Here is a 24,377-nt window from a genome sequence, read left to right on the forward strand (position 1 = left end):
CCACTAAAATTTCGGAATACATTGAAGGCGTAAATATCATAAACTTTTTCAGTCGGTTCTGCAACCCTCTGTTGGTTCTAGGCAATGCCAATTATGCCTGTCCGAGGAGTGCGACGTAAGTAATTTTGAATGTAATTTCCACTTCACTAATGGAAAAATAAAAAGAATTATAAAACAAAATTTGTCTATGTTCTCTGTATGATATGACGGTACTCGGCACACAGATCGCAAAAATGAAAAAAGATGCTTGTGTAAAAAAATATTGTTAATGAAGCTTTAATGTTATATGTATACGTATGTTAAAAGTATGTTATCTGAACGTAACGAATATTTTGTCTTTTAGTTATTCAGGTAGGTACGCTAAAGGAACACGGACTTGCCACGTCGTTGCTTATTTTTCTGTTTAGAACCATGAGTTTTCCTGTAGCACAAATGATGTGAAATGAACGCAACTATTAAGTGTGAATGTTATTAGCTTTTCGTTGTTTTTTTTTTCGCTCTTCCTCAATTGCTTTTGTAAATTTTGCTCACTAACTAATCGCTGATGATCCGAAGCAAATGCTGTAAATAATGTATCCCCTGACGTGAGTCAGTCATGTAGCGTTTGTTTTTTTACCGAATCGAGATTGCATCGCATTTAGTATTCACTTTTCTGGGTTGAGTCTTGGTACGAGCATGACGTAAAATTCGATTGCTTCCGTAACAGCAGATCTTAAGTTGCAAACGGAAATATTTTGTGGTGAGGTATTGACTCTCATGTATCATTGTGACTCCTGAGAAGTTGAGTAAAGAAAGTAATTTACCACTGTGTCGAACATTCGTTTATAGAAGAATATCATTGTTCACTCGGTCACATTAATCACTTTTATGTGTTCAAGTGTTATGCACAAAAGATGTACACTCCTGGAAATGGAAAAAAGAACACATTGACACCGGTGTGTCAGACCCACCATACTTGCTCCGGACACTGCGAGAGGGCTGTACAAGCAATGATCACACGCACGGCACAGCGGACACACCAGGAACCGCGGTGTTGGCCGTCGAATGGCGCTAGCTGCGCAGCATTTGTGCACCGCCGCCGTCAGTGTCAGCCAGTTTGCCGTGGCATACGGAGCTCCATCGCAGTCTTTAACACTGGTAGCATGCCGCGACAGCGTGGACGTGAACCGTATATGCAGTTGATGGACTTTGAGCGAGGGCGTATAGTGGGCATGCGGGAGGCCGGGTGGACGTACCGCCGAATTGCTCAACACGTGGGGCGTGAGGTCTCCACAGCACATCGATGTTGTCGCCAGTGGTCGGCGGAAGGTGCACGTGCCCGTCGACCTGGAACCGGATCGCAGCGACGCACGGATGCACGCCAAGACCGTAGGATCCTACGCAGTGCCGTAGGGGACCGCACCGCCACTTCCCAGCAAATTAGGGACACTGTTGCTCCTGGGGTATCGGCGAGGACCATTCGCAACCGTCTCCATGAAGCTGGGCTACGGTCCTGCACACCGTTAGCCCGTCTTCCGCTCACGCCCCAACATCGTGCAGCCCGCCTCCAGTGGTGTCGCGACAGGCGTGAATGGAGGGACGAATGGAGACGTGTCGTCTTCAGCGATGAGAGTCGCTTCTGCCTTGGTGCCAATGATGGTCGTATGCGTGTTTGGCGCCGTGCAGGTGAGCGCCACAATCAGGACTGCATACGACCGAGGCACACAGGGCCAACACCCGGCATCATGGTGTGGGGAGCGATCTCCTACACTGGCCGTACACCACTGGTGATCGTCGAGGGGACACTGAATAGTGCACGGTACATCCAAACCGTCATCGAACCCATCGTTCTACCATTCCTAGACCGGCAAGGGAACTTGCTGTTCCAACAGGACAATGCACGTCCCCATGTATCCCGTGCCACCCAACGTGCTCTAGAAGGTGTAAGTCAACTACCCTGGCCAGCAAGATCTCCGGATCTGTCCCCCATTGAGCATGTTTGGGACTGGATGAAGCGTCGTCTCACGCGGTCTGCACGTCCAGCACGAACGCTGGTCCAACTGAGGCGCCAGGTGGAAATGGCATGGCAAGCCGTTCCACAGGACTACATCCAGCATCTCTACGATCGTCTCCATGGGAGAATAGCAGCCTGCATTGCTGCGAAAGGTGGATATACACTGTACTAGTGCCGACATTGTGCATGCTCTGTTGCCTGTGTCTATGTGCCTGTGGTTCTGTCAGTGTGATCATGTGATGTATCTGACCCCAGGAATGTGTCAATAAAGTTTCCCCTTCCTGGGACAATGAATTCACGGTGTTCTTATTTCAATTTCCAGGAGTGTATTTAGAATGTGGCGTACCGCGAGAGCATGATGCTAAGCTACTGAGGGAAAGTAAGAAATTAGTGTGCAAATATATCCATTCTAGCAGGACAATTGATTTCTTGGTAATCAAATGACCTGTGAATATACGATAGTAGATGCAAAGTCTTACATCGCCATTACTTATGCATTGAAATAACTATCTGTATCATTACGTGTTTAGTAGTATTATACGGTATGAATTTTATTTTTGCCGACGCTACAGTTCACTCTCTCCCACCCTAAATCAACTTCAGTCATAACTCTGCCGTAAAGGACATCCATTTCATCAGAAGTGAAGCTGCCTTCACAAGTCGACTAAGCAATTCAATGAAGAGATTATTTTGCTGATGCATGTACTGATGAAGTTTGTCGAAAGCGATGAGGTGTCACAGATCCACAGGCAAGTGGTTGTTGATAGAGATTCGTTCGTCCGTGAAAAGATCTATGCGTGAGCATAGAAGTACCACCGACATATCTTAGCAAAAGATCTGTAGAGAACCAGAGAAAATTCTGGTCCTATGTAAAACCGCTAAGCGGGGCTGAGGGTTCCGTTTATTTCCTTGTTGACCAGTATGGTGTAGCAATGGAAGATAGCAAGACGAAAGCCGAAGTTTTAAATTTCACGTTCAAGAAATCGTTCACACAGGAGAATCGTGCAGACATACTGTCATTTCACCATCGGAAAGAGTCCAGTATGGCCTTCATAGTAATAAGCATCCCTGACATAGAGGAACAACTGACAGATTTGTAAGCAATTAACTCACCGGGTCCGGATGGAATCCAAATTCTGTTTTATAAATAGTACGAGAAGGCTTTGGACTATTACCTAGCCTGCATTTATTGTGAATCTCTCGTCCAGCACAAAGTCCCAAGTGACTGGAAAAATGGGCAGGTGACTCCGGTATATAAGAAGGGTGAAAGAATGAACCCGCAATATTACACACCAATATCTCCAACTTCTGTTTGCTGCGGAATATTTGAACATATTCTCAGTTCGAATATCTTAGACTTTCTTGAAACTGAGAGGCCTATGTCCGCGAATCACCATGACTTCAGAAAGCATTGCTCCTGCGAAACTCAGCTTGCCCTTTTCTCACATGATATGCTGCGAACTATGGATGAAAGGCAACAAGCAGATTCCATATTTATGGATTTCACGTGGTGCCTCATTACAGGCTGTTAACGGAGGTACGAGCATACGGAATAAATTCGCAGATATGTGAGTGGCTCGAAGACTTATTACATAACAGAACCCAATATGTTGCCCTCAATGGCGACGGCTGTTCAGAGACAAGGGTATCGTCAGGAGCGCCCAAAAGAAGTGTGATAGAAACTCTGTTGTTCTCTATACACATAAGAGATTTAGCTGACAGGGTGGACAGCAGTCTGCGGTTGTTTGTTGATGATGCTGTGATGTATGGTAAGGTGTCGAGGCTGAGTGACTGTAAGAAGATGCAAGATATCTTAGACAAAATTTCCAGTTGGTGTGATGAATGGAAGATAGCCCTAAATGTGGAAAAATGTAATTTAATCCTGATGATTAGGAAGGGCACAGTATTACTTGTGTCCTGGTTCACACAGTCAAGTCGTTTAAATATATGGGCGCAACACTACAAAGCGATATGAAATAGAACGAGCATGTGAGATCTGTGGTAGGAAAGGAGAAAGGTCGACTTCGGTTTATAGGGAGAATTTTAGGAAAAAGTTGTTCACCTTGAGTAGTACTTTAGTTTTTAGGATCCGTTCCAGGTCGGACTGAAGAAAGATATCGAAGAAATTGAGAGGCGGGCTGTTAGATTTGTTACTAGTATGTTCGCACAACACGTAATTGTCACGAAGATGCTTCTGGAACACAAATGGGAATACCTGGAGGGAAGGCGACGTTCTTTACGAGAAACACTATTGACGAAATTAAGAGAACCGGCATTTGAAGCTGACGGCCACACGATTGTACTGGCGGCAACATACATTACTCATAAGGGCCACGGAAGTAAGATACGAGAAATAAGGACTCATTTGGAGGCATATAGATAATAATTTTTCCCTCGCTCTATTTGGACTGACTAGTAATGGTACAGGGTATCCTTCGCCAAGCACCTAGCTTGCGGAGTATCTGTGTAGGTGTAGATGTAGATGTAGATCTAAATATCCTTTAAGGCTTTGGCTGTTCGAAAATCCATGAGCCGACAACAGACTTCAGTGATAACAACACTTAAATTTCTGTATTCACCATCAGGTCGCCGTTTGACTTCTCTGAGTCTTCTGTCGATCAGATGATGTGAAACCATCGAGCGTTCAGCAATTATGGTTCAACGGACGTCATGGAATTTTGCGACTCCTTACTCTAGTCGTTCTCCAGCCAATGGCACGTAAGTGATATGATGCTTCTGGTCATTTCGAAGGCTAAAAGCACGATGACCATCATTCCGTTTCCGTCGATAACTGCAACACTAGTTGGCGCAGAGACAGGAACATCAGCCTTGCCATCAATAGGCGCACCGCTCTGAGCAGAAGCTCTTGTCAGCGCCTGCAGAAATGAAAAAACGTAAAGGTAGAATGTCTGCACGACTGATGTCTGTATTGATTTGACCTTAGAGAAGACCATAGTCTTCTCTCTGGTCGACTGTGAGTACACTGCGGCCTCCCTTGTGCCCTTTAGCTGGCAGTATGAATTCGGATACAATGTGGCCGTCGAAGACCACATTAAATTTAGGCCATGCGGCGATCGTAATTTGGCTCGTTTCAGACCTGAAGTCACTATATTCGACTCACAATATACTATGAGTTTCAACGGAATTCAATAGCTCACGAAGCCTGTTAGCAAGGTCTTCTACCCCTGCATCCAATATTGACTGCAAGGAATCTCTTTCTGATTTGAGCTCTTTCTGAGCTCTCCAAAATGTGTCACTGTCACTACGATTACGATCTTCTTCCTTTAGAAAACGACAGTACAAAAGTAGCAGTTTGTAGGCATCGTCCTCAGCATAATTGCCAACGCTTGAATTTGGCGTTTAAGCAGTGCTGAGACCCGACTTTTCCATATCTTCGTTTTACTATCTAAAAGTATGATTTTCGCGATTTCAGTGTCACCCCTAACTTAAAATTCACCGTCATTAGGCTCAGTTTGATTGGATTTATTGACTGATCCATAACTTGCTGTAAACCCAGCGAGGCAATTGTTCTCAAAGTTTTCTGGTCACTTTTCATATTTTAGAAAATGTTTGAACCCAAAGGGCTTGCATCCAAGACTTGTCCATAACGAAGCAGCCTGGGCCTTTCTTCTTTGAGAACAGTGTTCAGGTATACACAGTGTCTTCTTGAGAGACTTAACTTGAGATTGCAGATCGTCAAAACTGCATCTTGTTTTGACATCCCTCGAGTGAAGATAATAATGGACGCATAGGACAATTGGCTGCCTTTTTACCTCATTTTTTCGCAGTTCTGTTTCTACAGCCAGTCTAATAGTTTTGCTAATTATGTCTTTTTAGCTTTGCCAACATATTTTGAAACATATATGACAATACAAATCTCAGAACCAACTGGCTGATTGCCAAAACTGGCTTCCCATAGCTTGGGAGTATCAGGATTATAGTAATAGAACATTAATTCGTCTGCTTCTCCTTGTGACTAAAAAACCGAATGTTCTTTTTTTATGTCCTCTATTTTGAATACTGCTGTATTCTCTCAGGTTCATGAGGAAAATTGAACCCGAAGAGTTTATTTCCTTTCCTGCAAGTTTGCGATGACTGTGTATCTGATACTTGTGTACCAATTAGAGCAGTTGCTCGTCATGCTTCGCGGAACTTCAGTGAGTCACCCGCTCAATGTGTACGATTCCAGCATCTAATACACAACATGAGCGTGTTCAGTGCAGAGCAGAACGAGAGAGTGCACAAGACTTCTCAGTCGAATTTCAAAACAGATGAATTAGTCGACGACACGTCATTTCAATACATTTGTCTTCAAAATTACGTCGTATAAGCGCTTGGAAAAGCGTCACATTAACAGGAAATTTGTCTAATAATGCCATCCTGTCATCTGATGTCAGATTCTGATGTGTTTTCTCGCTGACAGCGCCGTCTAGAACCAACAGACTATTCCTCACTTGATGTCAGAAATTGTCATTAGAGATGTGAGTGAGGAATCAGAGAGGACATCCTAACAGGCTGACCACTGCAATGAGACCACGTGGAAGGCTTCTCCAGTAACCTGAATAAGAACGCTTATTCGTGATATTCAAGCTCAGATCTGTTAGTTTCAGCATGTTTGATGGTCCAGATCCTCGCGTGCTGCTTTTTCTTAAGACATTGCTGTTGGTATTGATAAGCTCTTTCACAATTCTTCTGTAGGTTCGTTGAAACGTAATCTTTTATCACTACCTGTAAAAAGCTGCTGGAAGTGGTCATAGGTCGTCGTGGATATTTCGCGTTCTTCTGCGAATCCACGTCTACTGCTTGCTTAAAGATAGCAGAAAGCATATTCTTCGAAAAATTCTTGGTGTCATGGATAGCAAGGTTTTCCTTTCTTACGTTGTCTGAAAAAATGTCTGCTTTTTCCCTATTCTTTTCGTCTTCAATGACTAGTGGCTGAAATCCTTTACTCACCAGCAAGACATGTTTTCGCATCGCGGTTCCGTCTTCGTCCGAATCAGACGTCTCAGAAGCTGTTCCAGTGTCAGCAAAGTCTGAAGCAGTAGCTCCCTGAATTGTGACGGGAGCGACATGCTCGAATGCGCTACAAATCATGTGATTTTCAGCTGTGAACTTCACGAAGTCCTTTTCGAGACGCCCGAGTTCGATTTACAGCCAGGCACAAATGACGAGTGCAGTTGCTGAAGTAAATATCGAATGGTAACCATCAGGAGTTCGAGCACGCGAGTCAATGTTGTGGCTGCGATGCAAGGCCACAGTCATGTTTTAACCAGTGGTTATTACAGAGTAACTAAAATGTTCACGACCATTCCTCGTATATCGGTTTTCAGAGCAAGCAGCGATGATTAATCTCAAACCCTGCTCTGGTACTTAACTACTGTTGATTTAGATTTCTTCTCCACAGAAATCAGGAAAGCAGAGAATAGCTTGACCCCTTGTCGTGATGTTGATTTCACCAATCATATCATTTGTCATAAGCACATAGTGGCACGAGTGCGGTCGCTAGTTTCTCTAAATGGCTTGTGTGTTCTGCAGAATCTCATCGGAATCAAGCTTTAGCCATGAGATGATCGGCTTCAAGCCTACTGCGCAAAAAGCAACATCTTCAGCTTCCAATAACGTGTTACCATACTCAAGTTAATGCCTCAAGCTTTGTGGAAGCTTGAAGATATGATCTGGGATTCTCATTGTATTTGTCAATGGCTTTCAGGGCAACATTGTTTGGACACGCGAATCATTAGCGGGCTAGCCAATTTTTCGAAACTGACTAGCTGAAAATGACTTACAAGTTCGTGGAAGCCTCAATCGGTAATGCTGGAATTCAATATGGTGTTGGCCAACCCTTAGCCTTGATAAGAGCTTCCGCTCTCACGGACATACTTTCAGTCAGGTGCTGGAAGGTTTCCTGGGGAATAGCAGACCATTCTCCACAGAGTGCTGCACTGAGGAGAGGTATCAATATCGGTCTGTGAGGCCTGACACGAAGTCGGCGTTCCAAAACATCCCAAAGGTGTTCTATAGGATTCAGGTCAGGACTCCGTGCAGGCCGCCCACTACAGGGATGTAATTCTCGTGTAACAATTCCATCACATTCCGTGCATTATGAACAGGTGCTCGATCGTGATGAAAGATGCTCTTCAAAAGCGGAAAGCAAGAAGGTGCTTAAAACATCACTGTAGGCATGTGCTGGAAAAATACGATCACATCATAACACCGACGCCTCCAAAATTTACTGTTGGCACTACACAAGCTGGCAGATGACATTCGCAGGTATTCGCCAAATCCACACCCTGCCATTGCATCGACACACTGTGTACCGTGATTTGTCACTCCAGACAACGTTTCTCCCCTGCTCAATCGTTCAATGTTTCCGCTCCTTACAGCAAGTGAGGCGTCGTATGGCATTTACCGGCGTGACGTGTGGCTTATGAGCAGCCGCTCTACCATGAAATCGAAGTTTTCTCACATCCCGCATAACTGTACTTGCAGTGGATCCTGATGCTGTTTGGAATTACTGTGTGATCGTCTGGATAGATGTGTGCCTATTACACATTACGACCCTCCTCGACTGTCGGCGGTCTCTCTGTCAGTCAACACACGAGGTCGGCCTGCACGCTTTTGTGCTGTACGTGTCCCTTCACGTTTCCACTTCACTATCACATCGGAAACAGTGGACCTAGGGATGTTTAGGAGTGTGGAAATCTCGCGTTCAGACGTATGACACAAGTGACACCCAAACTCCTGACCACGGTCGAAGTCCGTGAGTTCCGCGGAGCGCCCCATTCTGCTCTCACGATGTCTAATGACTACTGAGGTCGCTGATATGGAGTCCCTGGCAGTAGGTGACAGCACAATGCACCTAATGTGAAAAACGTATGTTTTTGAGGGTGCCCGGATACTTTTAATCACATTGTGTATACAGTCGAATGTCTAACTTCTGCTTGATATACACAGTAGCAATACCAGTGCATTTTTCATAGCGCGCATTACCAAGATAGAGGGAGGCGAGGTACTTTATGCCCAGCCTACAAAAAATTAAAAAAATAAATTCGCTAATGGTTGTTGACTTATATTAGGAACAAATTTTTTAAAGAGGCGCTGATGTGTTAGAAGGTCCAGAACATTATAATATCTTTTATCACACTCTAAGCAATATCAAAGCACTTTAAAGAACGGGTACTACTAAGTTCGGTTGTCGGGAGGGGGAGGGGGGTAGGGGAGATACTGATGTGTAAATAAGGTTCTGAACCTGAAGATATTGAATTTGTCGTTAATTAAGGAAAGTGACATCTACTACTAAAACTTAAAATTTTGGGTTAAGTTTAACTGGAAAATTCAAAAGAATTGTGGAATCTGCTAGGCGACTTCATTACAAACAACAAATACTTTTGTCAGAATTTTAAAATATAGAGTAACCAATGAGATGACTGTTGACGAAAGGTGTGCATAAAATACCCCCCACCCTTGGTATAACGAGTGTGAACCTACGGCAACTCTTCCGTGATCACGATGACACCAATACCCATAGAATTAATTGGCACCTGCTCGAATACTTCTTCCACTATTTGTGAAAAGTGACAGATGACCCGCTTTTTTTTTGTTTGATTTACTAAATGGCTCTGAGCACTATGGGACTTAACATCTATGGTCACCAGTCCCCTAGAACTTAAAACTACTTAAACCTAACTAACCTAAGGACATCACACAACACCCAGTCATCATGAGGCAGAGAAAATCCCTGACCCCGCCGGGAATCGAATTTGATTTACTCCATGATGCTTTTGGATATTGATGAGTGTGTAGAATAACGCAAAGAAACGCTTTTCCGAGAATGATAAGTCAGTGAAGACAGACGGCACTTTTTTCATTTTCATTTTGTTGCACTTCGCTTTAGAAGGAATGCGATGACTTATCAATTATTGATAGTATATTGCGAATAATCTTCCGTCATCATCGACAAACATATTGTTATCGACCAGCAGCTTACGAATCGTACTGTTATGTGCAGGCCATACGAAAAGATGGAGAAGAATTTGGCTATCGCAAACACTGCAAGACTAGGTCGGTAAATGTCAATAACTGCAAAAATGTTCTCACTATTCTTTCAGGTAATATCTGTTTTTGGACGATCTTCTCCGCTCTCGGTGCTTCTCACAGACGTACCTTCAGTGTTGCTATAAGACATTCCACGTTTACTGGGCACCTCTGGTGTTCGGCTGTATTTGCGGAGCTCAGGTAATGCTTGAACACACTATAATAGAGTCGGCGTGAGCACCACTCTGGTAGCTTTTAGCTGTGAAGCGCTAATGGCTTCTGTAGAAGCAGAAGTCTGCTATGGAGCCACGGCTACACTGATGAGCTACGATAAAGACGTTTCCAAATCGCTCTCCTTGTGTCTTCTGTTCTCGAAATGACTTAATTGTAGTGCTGAGTTGAAGGAAGCCTTTTTTACAATTAAATGCCATAGGAATGGGACTCTTTATATGCAAACTGGCTAGGTCGTGAAGAGATGAAGTTTTTAACCCTTCATTTGCATAGTCGCAGGAGCTCTTCGTGAAATATTTCAGATATCCCTCAAATCACTCATTTTTTTCTTAGTTACACTGATTTCTTTCAAGGAAAGTAAATTTGTTTTTGCAGAACTAAATCTCGTGCCGGTCAATTTGAAACCCCATTTGTCCATTTTCCACTCTTTTCTTTTGGCTCTGAAAATTCGGACAAGTATCCATAGTGTAATTTTCCCACAAATCAATCATTAAGTTTTTATTATTAACAAAAACTACCTTAAAACAACTACATATTTCGTAATTGCTATAGCTACACAGACTTCTGCAGCCAGTGTCATGATGACTAAAATTCTGGGTGTTGTACCGCGTCATTGCACAACATATTTAGCTACAAAATTAAAACCAAGGTTTCGACCGTATAACAACGGCCTTCTTCAGGGTAAAACTGGTTTTGGTGAAAGGAAGGTGGCTCTATTTATTGCATACGATCGGTGTCAATACGTCATGTTTTTGAAACTTATTATTCCTAGAATATAATAGACTAGTCTTGACAGAAGGGGGAGGATAGGAAAGAAGGTGTTTATGGGCCAGCCGGTTTGTCAGTCATTGGCAACAGTCCGCAAATCAGCTGTTTCTTCCAGCAAAACCAGTCTTGCCCTGAGGAAGGCCGTTGTAATACGAACGAAACGTTGGTTTTAAGTTCATACTGAAAGTATTTTATACAGTGACGCGATAGAACACTTAGAAGACGACGAGGGACTTGTAAAATTGCTGGTGCACTGTTAAATCAAATTCTGAAAAACCTTTTATGTCCCTTTTGCGTGAAATGGGCGTTAGTATGTGGAGAGCCATGAAAAGCTGGATAGAGAGAACGTGGAAAATGGATGCCTCAAACGACGTTCCGTTTGGATTTACTGGATAAGCAATGATGAGAAATTAATTCTTGGTCATTGTGATGGTGTCAGAAAGCCTAATTATTTCATGAAGTATATAGCAAGGCAAGTGACAGATGAACTGAAGGGTTATGGCAACAAGGCCAAGAGGAAGAAACAAAATTTGTAGGAGAAAATTGCTTGTGACTGTGCCTGAGACTATACGGTAAAACTCGAGAAACTGGCAACTTCAGAAGACTCTTAGTAAAATGTTTGTGCTGAAACCTACTGCTTAACTGCATTAAACTTGTGACAGTGCGGTCGTTTTCTGCATCCTATAATAACAGTATCAATAATAATAATAATAATAAGAAGAAGAAGACGAAGAAGAAAGAGCTGGAATTTAGTCAGAATCACGGTGCTTCACAACAGAAATATTTCACCGTAGAGTCAAAGGTCGACCTGGAAAATCACACCTACGTTCTTTAAAAATGAGCTTGCCGCGCAACTGTGTGAGGCTAATGGCTTTTAGCTATCTAAATAAAATGTTATCCGCACAAAAGTGATATCGTAGTAATATTTATATTTGGTTACAGCTATTCAAAGAGATTCTGTAATATTCTGTGTGCAAATTCGTTAGTATCAAAGTAAAGGATCCAAGAAAATGTGAACTTGTGTAGCACATACAAGCAGCGGCATTGCGAGTGCGGTTCATTAAGCACTCGTGTTAGGAATGTATAGACAGTTTAAAAAACAGTTTAAAAATACTTTCAAACTACTTCAATTTTTTTGAATAAACGGTTTTGTCAAGTTCCAAGTTTTTTATCTCTAAAAGAAAGCAATTGTCAAGTTCTCTAAAATACTCTCCTAATTTGATTACGATCTATTTTGAGGAAAATTATATACCTGCGAGACATGTTTTCATGTTTAGGAATAAAAAAAATGTTCATGGAGCCACGAGGAGTGAGTAAGGGGTCTTGGAGTGAGAGGGATAGCAGTTTATGAAGTTTTTCAGAGACAACTCCAGATGACTGAGCTGGCGCGTTATCGTGGCGAAACATTTCTTTCTTCTTCGCCAAACAGGGTCACGTTTCCTTCAGTTTCTTGTCAAAGCTGTCCTATATTCGAGTGTAATATTGTCCACTGATTGCATTTCCTTTTTCTAAAAATTCTGTATTCGTAACGCTCTTCGAATCAAACTTGTCCCCAGAAATTTTCCGAACCATGGAACCGTCTTCGCTATCTTTCGAGCAAATTCACCGGAAGCAATCCACTGTTTTTGTTGTTTCTTGGGTTACGGGCATTACAATGAATCCAGATTTCATGGACGCTGATAGCTCGACACGAAGTCTCCTTCGGATCGTCTTAAATCGCTCCAAATACAGATTCCAAATTGAAAGCCACTCACGTTTATTACTCGCAGTGAGCAAGCGCGCCACTAACTGCTCTAACATTTATTGGGTTGGTGCATAAGGTCGTACCGCTTTTGCGTAAGTTTAATAAATACGACACACATAACAGAGACTTCAGTCATCAATAATGTACTCTCCTTCACTATTTATAACAATCTGGCAATACCGGGGTAACTTTTTAGATTCCGTGACTGTAGAAATAACGTGCTTTTGAGGCGAAGAACTCGTTGAGGGGTACTCGAAGTGCAACTTGTCCGAAAAGGAGGCTCCTTGACGGATGTTTGATACAGAGTGGAAAAGGTGAACATCTGAAGGTGCAAGATCATGTGAACCAGGTGGGTGCGGAATGACTTTCCAATCCATCTGTACAGTGTAGCGGAATGCGGGCGGTCGTTATCGTACACTAGCATCATTTCACGCGGGCTTCGTGGTTCGTTGATCTCAGTTGCTGACAATACATGTCAGCAGTGATGTTTGCACCTCGTGGAAGCAATTCGTAGTATATAACACCACGCTATACATTATGTTTTGTGGATTGCGCACAGGTCTTTTAAGGGTGAGTTGCTGTTTTGCTTGGGCTCCATCATTCCATGTTATTCCTTATCTTCGCACAAACACATAATTTGTCGTCACCAGTAACGTTACTGGGCCAACAGCCTTGCCGCAGTGGTAACACCATTTCCCGTCAGATCACCGAAGTTAAGCTCTGTCGTGCTGGGCTAACACTTGGATGGGTAACCATCCGGTCGGCCGAGCGCTGTTGGCAAGCGGGGTGCACTCAGCCCTTGTGAGGCAAACAGAGGAGCTACTTGACTGAGAGGTAGCGGCTCCGGTCTCGGAAACTGACATACGACCGGGAGAGCGGTGTGCTGACCCCTCCATATCTGCATCCAGTGCCGTCAATGCGCTGATCTACATCTACTTGATTACTCTGCTATTCACAATAAAGTGCTTGTCAGAGGGTTCAATGAACCACCTTCAAGCTGTCTCTCTACCGTTCCACTCTCGAACGGCAAGCGGGAAAAACGAGCTCTTAAATTTTTCTGTGCAAGCCCTGATTTCTCTTATTTTACCGTGATGATCATTTCTCCCTATGCAGGTGGGTAGCAACAGAATGTTTTCGCAATCGAAGGAGAAAACTGGTGATTGAAATTTCGTGAGAAGATCCCGTCGCAACGAAAAACGCTTTGTTTTAATGATTAACACTCCAATTCACGTATCATGTCTGTGACACTATCTCCCCTATTTCGCGATAATACAAAACGAGCTACCCTTCTTTGTACTTTTTCGATGTCATCCGTCAGTCCCACCTGATGCGGATCCCACACCGCACAGCAATACTGCAGAATAGGATGGACAAGCGTGGTGTAAACAGTCTCTTTAGTAGACCTGTTGCACCTTCTAAGTGTTCTGCCAATGAATCGCAGTCTTTGGTTTGCTCTACCCACAATATTATCTATGTGATCGTTCCAATTTAGGTTATTTGTAATTTTAATCCCTAAGTATTTAGATGAATTTACCGCCTTTCTCATTTGTGGGACTTATTGCATAATTGAAAGTTAGCTGATTTCCTTTAGTACTCATGTGAATAACTTCACTCTTTTCTTTATTCAGGGTCGGTTGCCACTTTTCGCACCATACAGATATCTTATCTAAATTATTTTGCAAGTCGTTTTGATCATCTGATGACTTTACAAGACGGTAAATCACAGCATCATCTGCAAACAATCTAAGACGGCTACTCATATTGCCTCCTATGTCGTTAGTATAGATCAGGAACAATACAGGGCCTGAAACATCCCCTTAGGAAAATTAATGAATTACTGTGCTGATAAACCTCTTACGTTATTTGATTTTCAAACAGTTGATTAGAACTGAACGTACTCAGACATTTCTCTCCTTACTTATTCTGATCAACACTAAACTGACACACAATATTTTTAGCGCAACGCAATCTGACTTTCAATAATCCCTACAAAAGAATGGCCCTGACTAACAATAACCTATACCTTTCATGAATCACTTACCTCACAAAAATCTTCGTTACTCGAACTACTGCAATACAGAATGCGCCAATACTGCCAACTAAATAAAAGATACTAACTACTGAAGGCACTAACTAATGATAGGCATAGTTAGCAAATGAAAGATTTTGATAGAGAACATACAATGTATTTACCTTAATAATGTTCAAAAGTCATCATATATATGTCAGTTCATGATATACAGTATTACAAATTTTCTCTTTCTGATGGACACACGTCCAGATCGTCCGCTCTCAAAATTCTGCCATCTCTCTCACCACATCCACCACTGCTGGCGGCTCACCTCCAACTGCGCAACGCTACGCGCTGTTCACATCCAACTGCCCAACACTACAATAGCAAATATTCCAACAATGCAAACCAGCCACAGACTGCACACAGCACAGTCAGTGATTTTCATACAGAGCGCTACGTGGCGTTACCAACATAAAAACCTAAACAGCCTACTTACAGGCCTATTAACACTTCCTTGGGGAACGCCGGATATTACTTCTGTTTTAATCGATGACTTTCCGTCTATTACTACGAACTGTGACCTTTTTGACAGGAAATCACGAATCCAGTTGCACAACTGAGGCGATTCACCATAAGCACGCAGTTTGGTTAGAAGACGCTTGTGAGGAACGGTGTCGAAAGTCTTCTGGAAACCTAAAAATGTGGAATCAATTTTACATCCCCTGTCGATAGCACTTAATACTTCATGGATATAAAGAGCTAGTTGTGTTTCACAAGAACGATATTTTCTGCATCCGTGCTTTGTGTCAATAAATCGTTTTCTTCGAGGTGCTGCATTATGTTCGAAAACAATATATGTTCCAAAACCCTACTGCAAATTGACGTTAGTGATACAGGCCTGTAATTCAGCGGATTACTCCTATTTCCTTTATTGGGTATTGGTGTCACTTGAGCAATTTTCCAGTCTTTAGGTACGGATCTATCTGTGAGAGTGGTTGTATGTAATTGCTAAATATGGAGCTATTTTATCAGCGTACTCTGAGAGGAACTTGACTGGTATACAATATGGACAGGAGGTCTTGCCTTTATTAAGTGATTTAAGCTGCTTTGTTACACCGAGGATATCTACTTCTATGTTTCTCATCTTGGCAATTGTTCTCGATTAGAATTCAGAAATATTTACTTCGTCTTCTTTGGTGAAGGAGTTTCGGAAAACCGTGTTTAATAACTCTGCTTTAATGGCACTGGCATCAGTGACTTAACCGTTGTTATCGCGCAGTGAAGGTATTGATTGCGTCTTGCCACTGGTGTGCTTTATGTATGACCAGAATCTCTTTGGGGATGACACGGCCGCCGGTCAGTACCATTGGGCTTTCATGGCCTGTTCGGGAGGAGTTTAGTTTACTTCAGTAACGATACTGGATAGGAATGTTGGAGTCAATTGATGACGAGCAAGCGGAGATGCATATATGACAACAAACCGATTTTTGTGATGTTGGCTTAGAGCATGCGGTATCCACACACGCGAGTTTTGAATCTTCCCCGTTGCATGCAAATGACGCATGATGATGGAATGATTACAATTCATCATATTTGCCAGTTCTCGAGTACACTGTGCGGATCATTGTGGATTAAAGCATAAACGATTTTCGTCAAAGCCCGATGGTGTTCCTGAACGTGGAGAGTCACTAATGTCAAAACGATCCTCCTCGAAACGAGAAAATAATTTTCTTGCCGTGCTCTGTCCAATGACATTATACGCACCGATAGCGCAAAAGTTTCTGGCTGCCTCAGCTGCTGTCACCCCTCTGTCGGACTAAAACAGAAGAATACGTCGGAAATGTTGCGATTTCTCCATTTGGAATTGCATTTCTTAGCGTCCACAGCTCCACTTACTATCTCTAAACGACAAAATGACAATATGTAAACTCAAATAGCAGCAGTAAACTGCAAATAAAAAAATTACAGTCGATAAATAAACCCATAGGAGTTGAAATGCCAACATTCAAAACAAAAGCACTACGATCTTATGCAGCAACCTAATATTTTCTTTGGTAGCTTATAACGTAAAACGTTATTTACTGTTGCCGTCGACACACATGTAGCCTAAGTTACTGCACGTACTTTTGTTGGACGGTCAGCGAGAATCATATAGTCGACTTTTTGCAAGATTTGTTTGGAAACCTCGTATGCTGGTAGTTTTGAGTCGTCATCATCAGAAATGGATGTCCGTCCACGTTTAAGTTCGTGGTACCATCTCCAACCTATTATCATTAACGGTGCAGTGTCCATTGTCAGTTTTCTCTTGTCACAAGTTTTCTCATCCACAAGCAAAACGAAACTCGCTGAACGATATCGTACTTTTCCCATCTCTGCAGTAACAACCAGATAGTAGAATTGAAATTCATACGAAACCGTGAATACGTTTCATTATTCTTTTTGCGTCGTCTAAGAAACTGTGGCATTCGGCTGAGACACCTAATTGCGCTATATGGGTACTTATTGAATCTTCCTCATATCTGATTGCGTCTCGAAGTTTGAGATACTTCTCTGAACAACTCCAAATCACAGTGGATATAAGCATTTTCTCATATGCTCATGTTTACTCCTGACACTATCAAGTATTATTTTGTATGCTAATGTTTTATGGGATTTATAACCCATCCACAACAATGCAGCTTCTTCCAAGGATGTGAAAGGCTGTTTCTTAGCGTTTCCAATGTATTTTCGTTAATCTTTACTGACAGTACGAAGGCATATTATGTTTTTGACGCAGTGGTTGCGGGGCCTACGCCATGCTGATGTCCTACCTGGCGGAGTTCCACAGCACCAAGTACCGCTCCCGCTGCATCATGTTCACCGGCATCGGAGTCTCCACTGCCAACTACCTCATCCCCTGTGAGTGGACACTCCTTCAATTCTTGAAATCCTTAGGAAGTACCTGACATCTCTGAAACGATCAAAACTTTTATTTTTATAAGTGTATTTACAGCAGAGGTAAATTCAACAAATTAAAAAATCATGTTGTTGTACAATGCACATTTGTTTTTAGAAGATTGAGACCGAATACGAAGCGCTAGTCTGTTCCATGAAAGCCTCTTCATCTCAGCACACACACACTGCGACCAGCATAGATTTAAATCTGCTTTTAACTTCCAACACGAATTTAATTATTTCTTGATGCCTAAGGATGTCTCCCATTCACTCATCCTTTTTTTTTGGTCATCAGTCTACTGACTGGTTTGATGCGACCCACCACGAATTCCTTTCCTGTGCTAACCTCTTCATCTCAGAGCAGCACTTGCAACCTACGTCCTCTATTATTTGCTTGACGTATTCCAATCTCTGTCTTCCTCTACAGTTTTTGCCCTCTACAGCTCCCTGTAGTACCATGGAAGTCATTCCCTCATGTCTTAGCAGATGTCCTATCATCCTGTCCCTTCTCCTTATCAGTGTTTTCCACATATTCCTTTCCTCTCCGATTCTGCGTAGAACCTCCTCATTCCTTACCTTATCAGTCCACCTAATTTTCAACATTCGTCTATAGCACCACATCTCAAATGCTTCGATTCTCTTCTGTACCGGTTTTCCCACAGCCCATGTTTCACTACCATACAATGCTGTACTCCAGACGTACATCCTCAGAAATTTCTTCCTCAAATTAAGGCCAGTATTTGATATTAGTAAACTTCTCTTGACCAGAAATGCCTTTTTTGCCATAGCGAGTCTGCTTTTGATGTCCTCCTTGCTCCGTCCGTCATTGGTTATTTTACTGCCTAGGTAGCAGAATTCCTTAACTTCATTGACTTCGTGACCATCAATCCTGATGTTAAGTTTCTCGCTGTTCTCATTTCTACTACTTCTCATTACCTTCGTCTTTCTCCGATTTACTCTCAAACCATACTGTGTACTCATTAGACTGAGTAACAACTGAGTTTTTCTTTATTGTCGGCAAAATGACTCGATGGTCGAGATAGAGAAAATAAAAAATGTGGTCATTAAACAATACGAACAAGAGAGGAGTAGGAGCTTTTTAAATGTAGTTCTCCAGACGAATGCTGGAGGTAAGGCTATGATAGATATGCATGTATTTATTGAACCAACGACCTAGAATCGACGGAGAGGCTTCGTCCCGCCCTAGCCCTCAGCGGTTCACAACCCCACAACAGGTCACAACAGTCCCCCCCATCCTGCCGCATCCCCATTAAAAAAACAAAAACAAAAAAAAAGGTTCAAATGGCTCTAGGCACTATGGGACTCAACATCTGAGGTCATCATTCCCCTAGATTTAGAACTACGGGCGGATTCGTGCCGGGGGCAGGATAGCAATATCATCAGCGAATCGTATCATTGATATCCTTTCACCTTGTATTTTAATTCCACTCCTGAACCTTTCTTTTATTTCCATCATTGCTTCCTCGATGTACGGATTGAAGAGTAGGGGCGAAAGGCTGCAGCCTTGTCTTACACTCTTCTTAATACGAGCACTTCGTTCTTGATCGTCCACTCTTATTATTCCCTCTTGGTTGTTGTACATATTGTATATGACCCGTCTCTCCCTATAGCTTACACCTACTTTTTTCAGAATCTCGAACAGCTTGCACCATTTTATATTGTCGAACGCTTTTTCCAGGTCGACAAATCCTATGAAAGTGTCTCGATTTTTCTTTAGTCTTGCTTCCATTATCAGCCGTAACGTCAGAATTGCCTCTCTCGTCCCTTTACTTTTCCTAAAGCCAAACTGATCGTCACCTAGCGCATTCTCAATTTTCTTTTCCATTCTTCTGTATATTATTCTTGTAAGCAGCTTCGATGCATGAGCTGTTAAGCTCATTGTGCGAGAATTCTCGCACTTGTCAGCTCTTGCCGTCTTCGGAACTGTGTGGATGATGCTTTTCCGAAAGTCAGATGGTATATCGCCAAACTCATATAGTCTACACACCAACGTGAATAGTCATTTTGTTGCCACTTCCCCCAATGATTTTAGAAATTCTGATGGAATGGTATCTATCCCTTCTGCCTTATTTGACCGTAAGTCCTCCAAAGCTCTTTTACATTCCGATTCTAATACTGGATCACCTATCTCTTCTAAATCGACTCCTGTTTCTTCTTGTATCACATCAGACAAATCTTCACCCTCACCGAGGCTTTCAATGTATTCTTTCCACCTATCTGCTCTCTCCTTTGCATTTAACAGTGGAATTCCCGTTGCACTCTTAATGTTACCACCGTTGCTTTTAATGTCACCAAAGGTTGTTTTGACTTTCCTGTACGCTGAGTCTGTCCTTCCGACAATCATATCTTTTTCGATGTCTTCACATTTTTCCTGCACTCATTTCGTCTTAGCTTCCCTGCACTTCCTATTTACTTCATTCCTCAGCGACTTGTATTTCTGTATTCCTGATTTCCTGTACTTCCTCCTTTCATCAATCAACTGAAGTATTTCTTCTGTTACCCATGGTTTCTTCGCAGCTACCTTCTTTGTACCTATGTTTTCCTTCCCAACTTCTGTGATGGCCCTTTTTAGAGATGTCCATTCCTCTTCAACTGTACTGCCTACTGCGCTATTCCTTATTGCTGTATCTATAGCGCTAGAGAACTTCAAACGTATCTCGTCATTCCTTAGTACTTCCGTATCCCACTTCTTTGCGTATTGATTCTTCCTGACTAATGTCTTGAACTTCAGCCTACTCTTCATCACTACTATATTGTGATCTGAGTCTATATCTGCTCCTGGATACGCCTTACAATCCAGTATCTGATTTCGGAATCTCTGTCTGACCATGATGTAATCTAATTGAAGTTTTCCCGTATCTCCCGGCCTTTTCCAAGTATACCTCCTCCTCTTGTGATTCTTGAACAGGGTATTCGCTATTACTAGCTGAAAGTTGTTACAGAACTCAATTAGTCTTTCTCCTCTTTCATTCCTTGTCCCAAGCCAATATTCTCCTGTAACCTTTTCTTCTACTCCTTCCCCTACAACTGCATTCCAGTCGCCCATGACTATTAGATTTTCGTCCCCCTTTACATACTGCATTACCCTTTCAATATCCTCATACACTTTGTCTATCTGTTCATCTTCAGCTTGCGACGTCGGCATGTATACCTGAACTATCGTTGTCGGTGTTGGTCTGCTGTCGATTCTGATTAGAACAACCCGGTCACTGAACTGTTCACAGTAACACACCCTCTGCCTTATCTTTCTATTCATAACGAATCCTACACCTGTTATACAATTTTCTGCTGCTGTTGATATTACCCGATACTCATCTGACCGAAATCCTTGTCTTCCTTCCACTTCACTTCACTGACCCCTACTATATCTAGATTGAGCTTCTGCATTTCCCTTTTCAGATTTTCTAGATTCCCTACCACGTTCAAGCTTCTGACACCCCACGCCCCGACTCGTAGAACGTTATCCTTTCGTTGATTATTCAATCTTTTTCTCATGGTAACCTCCCCCTTGGCAGTCCCTTCCCGGAGATCCGAATGGGGGACTATTCCGGAATTTTTTGCCAATGGAGAGATCATCATGACACTTCTTCAATTACAGGCCACATGTCCTGTGGATACACGTTACGTGTCTTTAATGCAGTGGTTTCCATTGCCTTCTGCATCCTCATGTCGTTGATCATTGCTGATTCTTCCGCCTTTAGGGGCAATTTCCCACCCCTAGGAAAAGAGAGTGCCCTGACCCTCTATCCGCTCCTCCGCCCTCTTTGACAAGGCCGTTGGCAGAATGAGGCTGACTTCTTATGCCGGAAGTCTTCGGCCGCCAATGCTGATTATTTATCAAAATTTGGGCAGTGGCGGGGATCGAACCCGGGACCAAAGACGTTTTGATTATGAATCAAAGATGCTACCCCTTAATTTTGTCAATTGATGGCATCAGTTTCTTTTCTCCTCTTTTAAATTTATACCTCCTCATTAGTTGTCGGAACTATCTGTCTAACGCGCGTGACGGTCCCCCCCCCCCCCCCCCCCCCCCCCGGCACGAATCCGCCCGTAGTTCTAAATCTAGGGGAATGATGACCTCAGATGTTGAGTCCCATAGTGCCTAGAGCCATTTGAACCTTTTATTTTTGTTTTTGTTTTTTTAATGGGGATGCGGCAGGATGGGGGGACTGTTGTGACCTGTTGTGGGGTTGTGAACCGCTGAGGGCTAGGGCGGGACGAAGCCTCTCCGTCGATTCTAGGTCGTTGGTTCAATAAATACATGCATATCTATCATAGCCTTACCTCCAGCATTCGTCTGGAGAACTACATTTAAAAAGCTCCTACTCCTCTCTTGTTCGTATTGTTTAATGACCACATTTTTTATTTTCTCTATCTCGACCATCGAGTCATTTTGCCGACAGTAAAGAAAAACTCAGTTGTTACTTTAACTGCCTCATTTTCTAATTTAATTCCATCACCATCGCCTGTTTTAATTCGACACTATATTCCTCTTTCTGCTCTTTTGATGATGTTCATATTATGTCCTCTATATAACGCGCTATACATTCCGTTGAAATGCTCTTCCATCTCCTCTGGTGGTTCTGACAGAATTATAATGTCCGTACATTCATCTTACCATGGACTACAGGACGAAAGCTCTTAATATATCATTATGTACCGCGGATGTCACTTTTAGCATTATTTATAGTTCTTTGTCTACTATCGAGTCTTGCTTAAATGCTGCCGCCGTTCATAGCACAGCAGCACAGCACAGCACAAATGAGTTTCTTATACGCTTTGTGAGATGTATAACGATGATTGATCAGATTGTCATCAGCATGTTATACGCTTGGAATCCTATCATCAGTATGTAACATGCATACATTCATATGTACACTCAGTTCGTAGCTATGGCATTCTTTTTTGAGTAACAAATGCACAAAATGTGAGCACAATTTTCAAAGTCCAGAAAAGAGAGATAAGAATACTAACCAAAAATAGTTGGGGTTTTAACTGCTCTGTGTAAATACATGTGCCACTCAGTTGTACACACCGAAAATAACACGGTTAATTGCTGCACAAAGAGTACTGTCCATTATTATGGAATAAGAGCTAGACTCGACTTACACTTACCAAGAAAAATAAACATAAAATTCAAAACAACGTTTTCCAACAAGTAATAAAACTGTACAATAAATTACCAAAATATATTAAAGAAATTGCAAAAATACACTGAAAGGGTACAGTACCGCCCGACATTGAAAATAGGTACAACATACTTCATTATTTTTGTCAGAAGAACACATTTTTTTGTAAAATAACTCAATTTCAATTAATACAGCGAAGCCGGATACCAGTGTGGGAAAGAATGACAATTTATTTATTTAATTGATCACATGTGCACTCCCACAAAGTAAATCCCTACATCCAGTTTGGTGAGATCTGTGAAATGAATGAATGTATGGTCGTCTGCTAACCGCAGATAGTGAATGTGAATATATGATAATCTTTGAGTCGATCCTTTGGCCACCTTTCGTGGGACCAAAGAGATGAAATTTACCAGAGCTTTGAGCGCCTGAAATGTGGCTGACCAATACGATAGCAAGGTGCTTCCCCCACCTCGACAGAGATGGGAGAGGACCTAGAGAACGGCCATGTTTCAGCACTCTGCCGCTGGATCTTGTGCTGTTAAGACCTGTTTTAGTTGTGCTCCGTAATGACGAAAGAGTGGAGACATGGTATGCATGTGGAATATTTAAGAGTAGTTTGAAATATTAATTTCTCTATTTCAGGAACTTTTGTGGGGAGAATTAAATGTCAGGCAGGTAATATTAATGGGATTGTAGTGATCTTCGGAAGTGACCAACGGTCACAATGAAACCACGTGTAGCAATAAGTTGAAATACTTCCGTGTGCTGAAGTTAAGCTGAATTACTAGCGTGTGTACAATAAGTTGAAATATTTAAGAAATAGCGTGTGTACCATAAGTTGAAATATTTAAGAAATGGCGTGTGCAGGACTTGAAATTAGAGACGAGTACTTCCACATGGTGAGTACTGTGTGAGTCTCAAACTGTGTATGAGACAAAAGATAAAGAGAAGTACTCGTCCATGGTATCAGTTGAGGACTCGCGTGTGTGATGAATGTGTTCTTAATGTTACTTTGCGTGATATGATTCCGTGTGACGCTAGATTTAAACTCTGAGAGAGAATCAAGGTGAGTCGGCCGTCTATCCAGCAACGCCACTTGGCTTGCATTGCACAGGAAGACGTGCGTATATCTCCAGAGTTCATAGTAGGAAAGTAGAATTACGAAGTGGGGCAGTGTCGTGTGAAACTGGGATAAATATTGATTGAAGTGGGAAAGCTGAAAGTGATAATGTTGTGACCATTCTCTGTGTAGTATTTCCTATTGTAGTGTGGTGTATGTCATGTAATTTGGGTATGTGTGGATTGCATGGGAGAGTAGCGAGGTAGTTTCAAAAGATTAGTGGGTTATGCTTGTTCCTTCGGTACCGCTCGGTCGGGAGGAAAGTTTAGTGATGATGATTGTGAGAGTCGAAGCGTGAGGTATAATAAAAGATCCACCATCCTATCCAGAAAGTGCACTGTAGCGTTAAAAGTAATTACGAGACCATAATATAGAGATTCACCATT

At 42.4% G+C, this 24,377-nt stretch overlaps 1 protein-coding gene across 1 annotated transcript in view; it reads left to right on the top strand.

Annotated features, from left to right (window-relative positions):
- The window catches only part of LOC124795430 (synaptic vesicle glycoprotein 2C-like), a 188,059-nt gene that overhangs the window by 89,355 nt on the left and 74,327 nt on the right, over positions 1-24,377 (top strand). The window contains exon 5 of the mRNA XM_047259457.1: positions 17,561-17,682. Within this exon, the coding sequence (XP_047115413.1) occupies positions 17,561-17,682 (122 nt within the window). The remainder of the gene's footprint in view (positions 1-17,560; positions 17,683-24,377) is intronic.

Source organism: Schistocerca piceifrons, chromosome 4 (genome assembly GCF_021461385.2).
Source record: "Schistocerca piceifrons isolate TAMUIC-IGC-003096 chromosome 4, iqSchPice1.1, whole genome shotgun sequence".
In the NCBI taxonomy this organism is placed as follows: Eukaryota; Metazoa; Arthropoda; class Insecta; order Orthoptera; family Acrididae; genus Schistocerca; species Schistocerca piceifrons.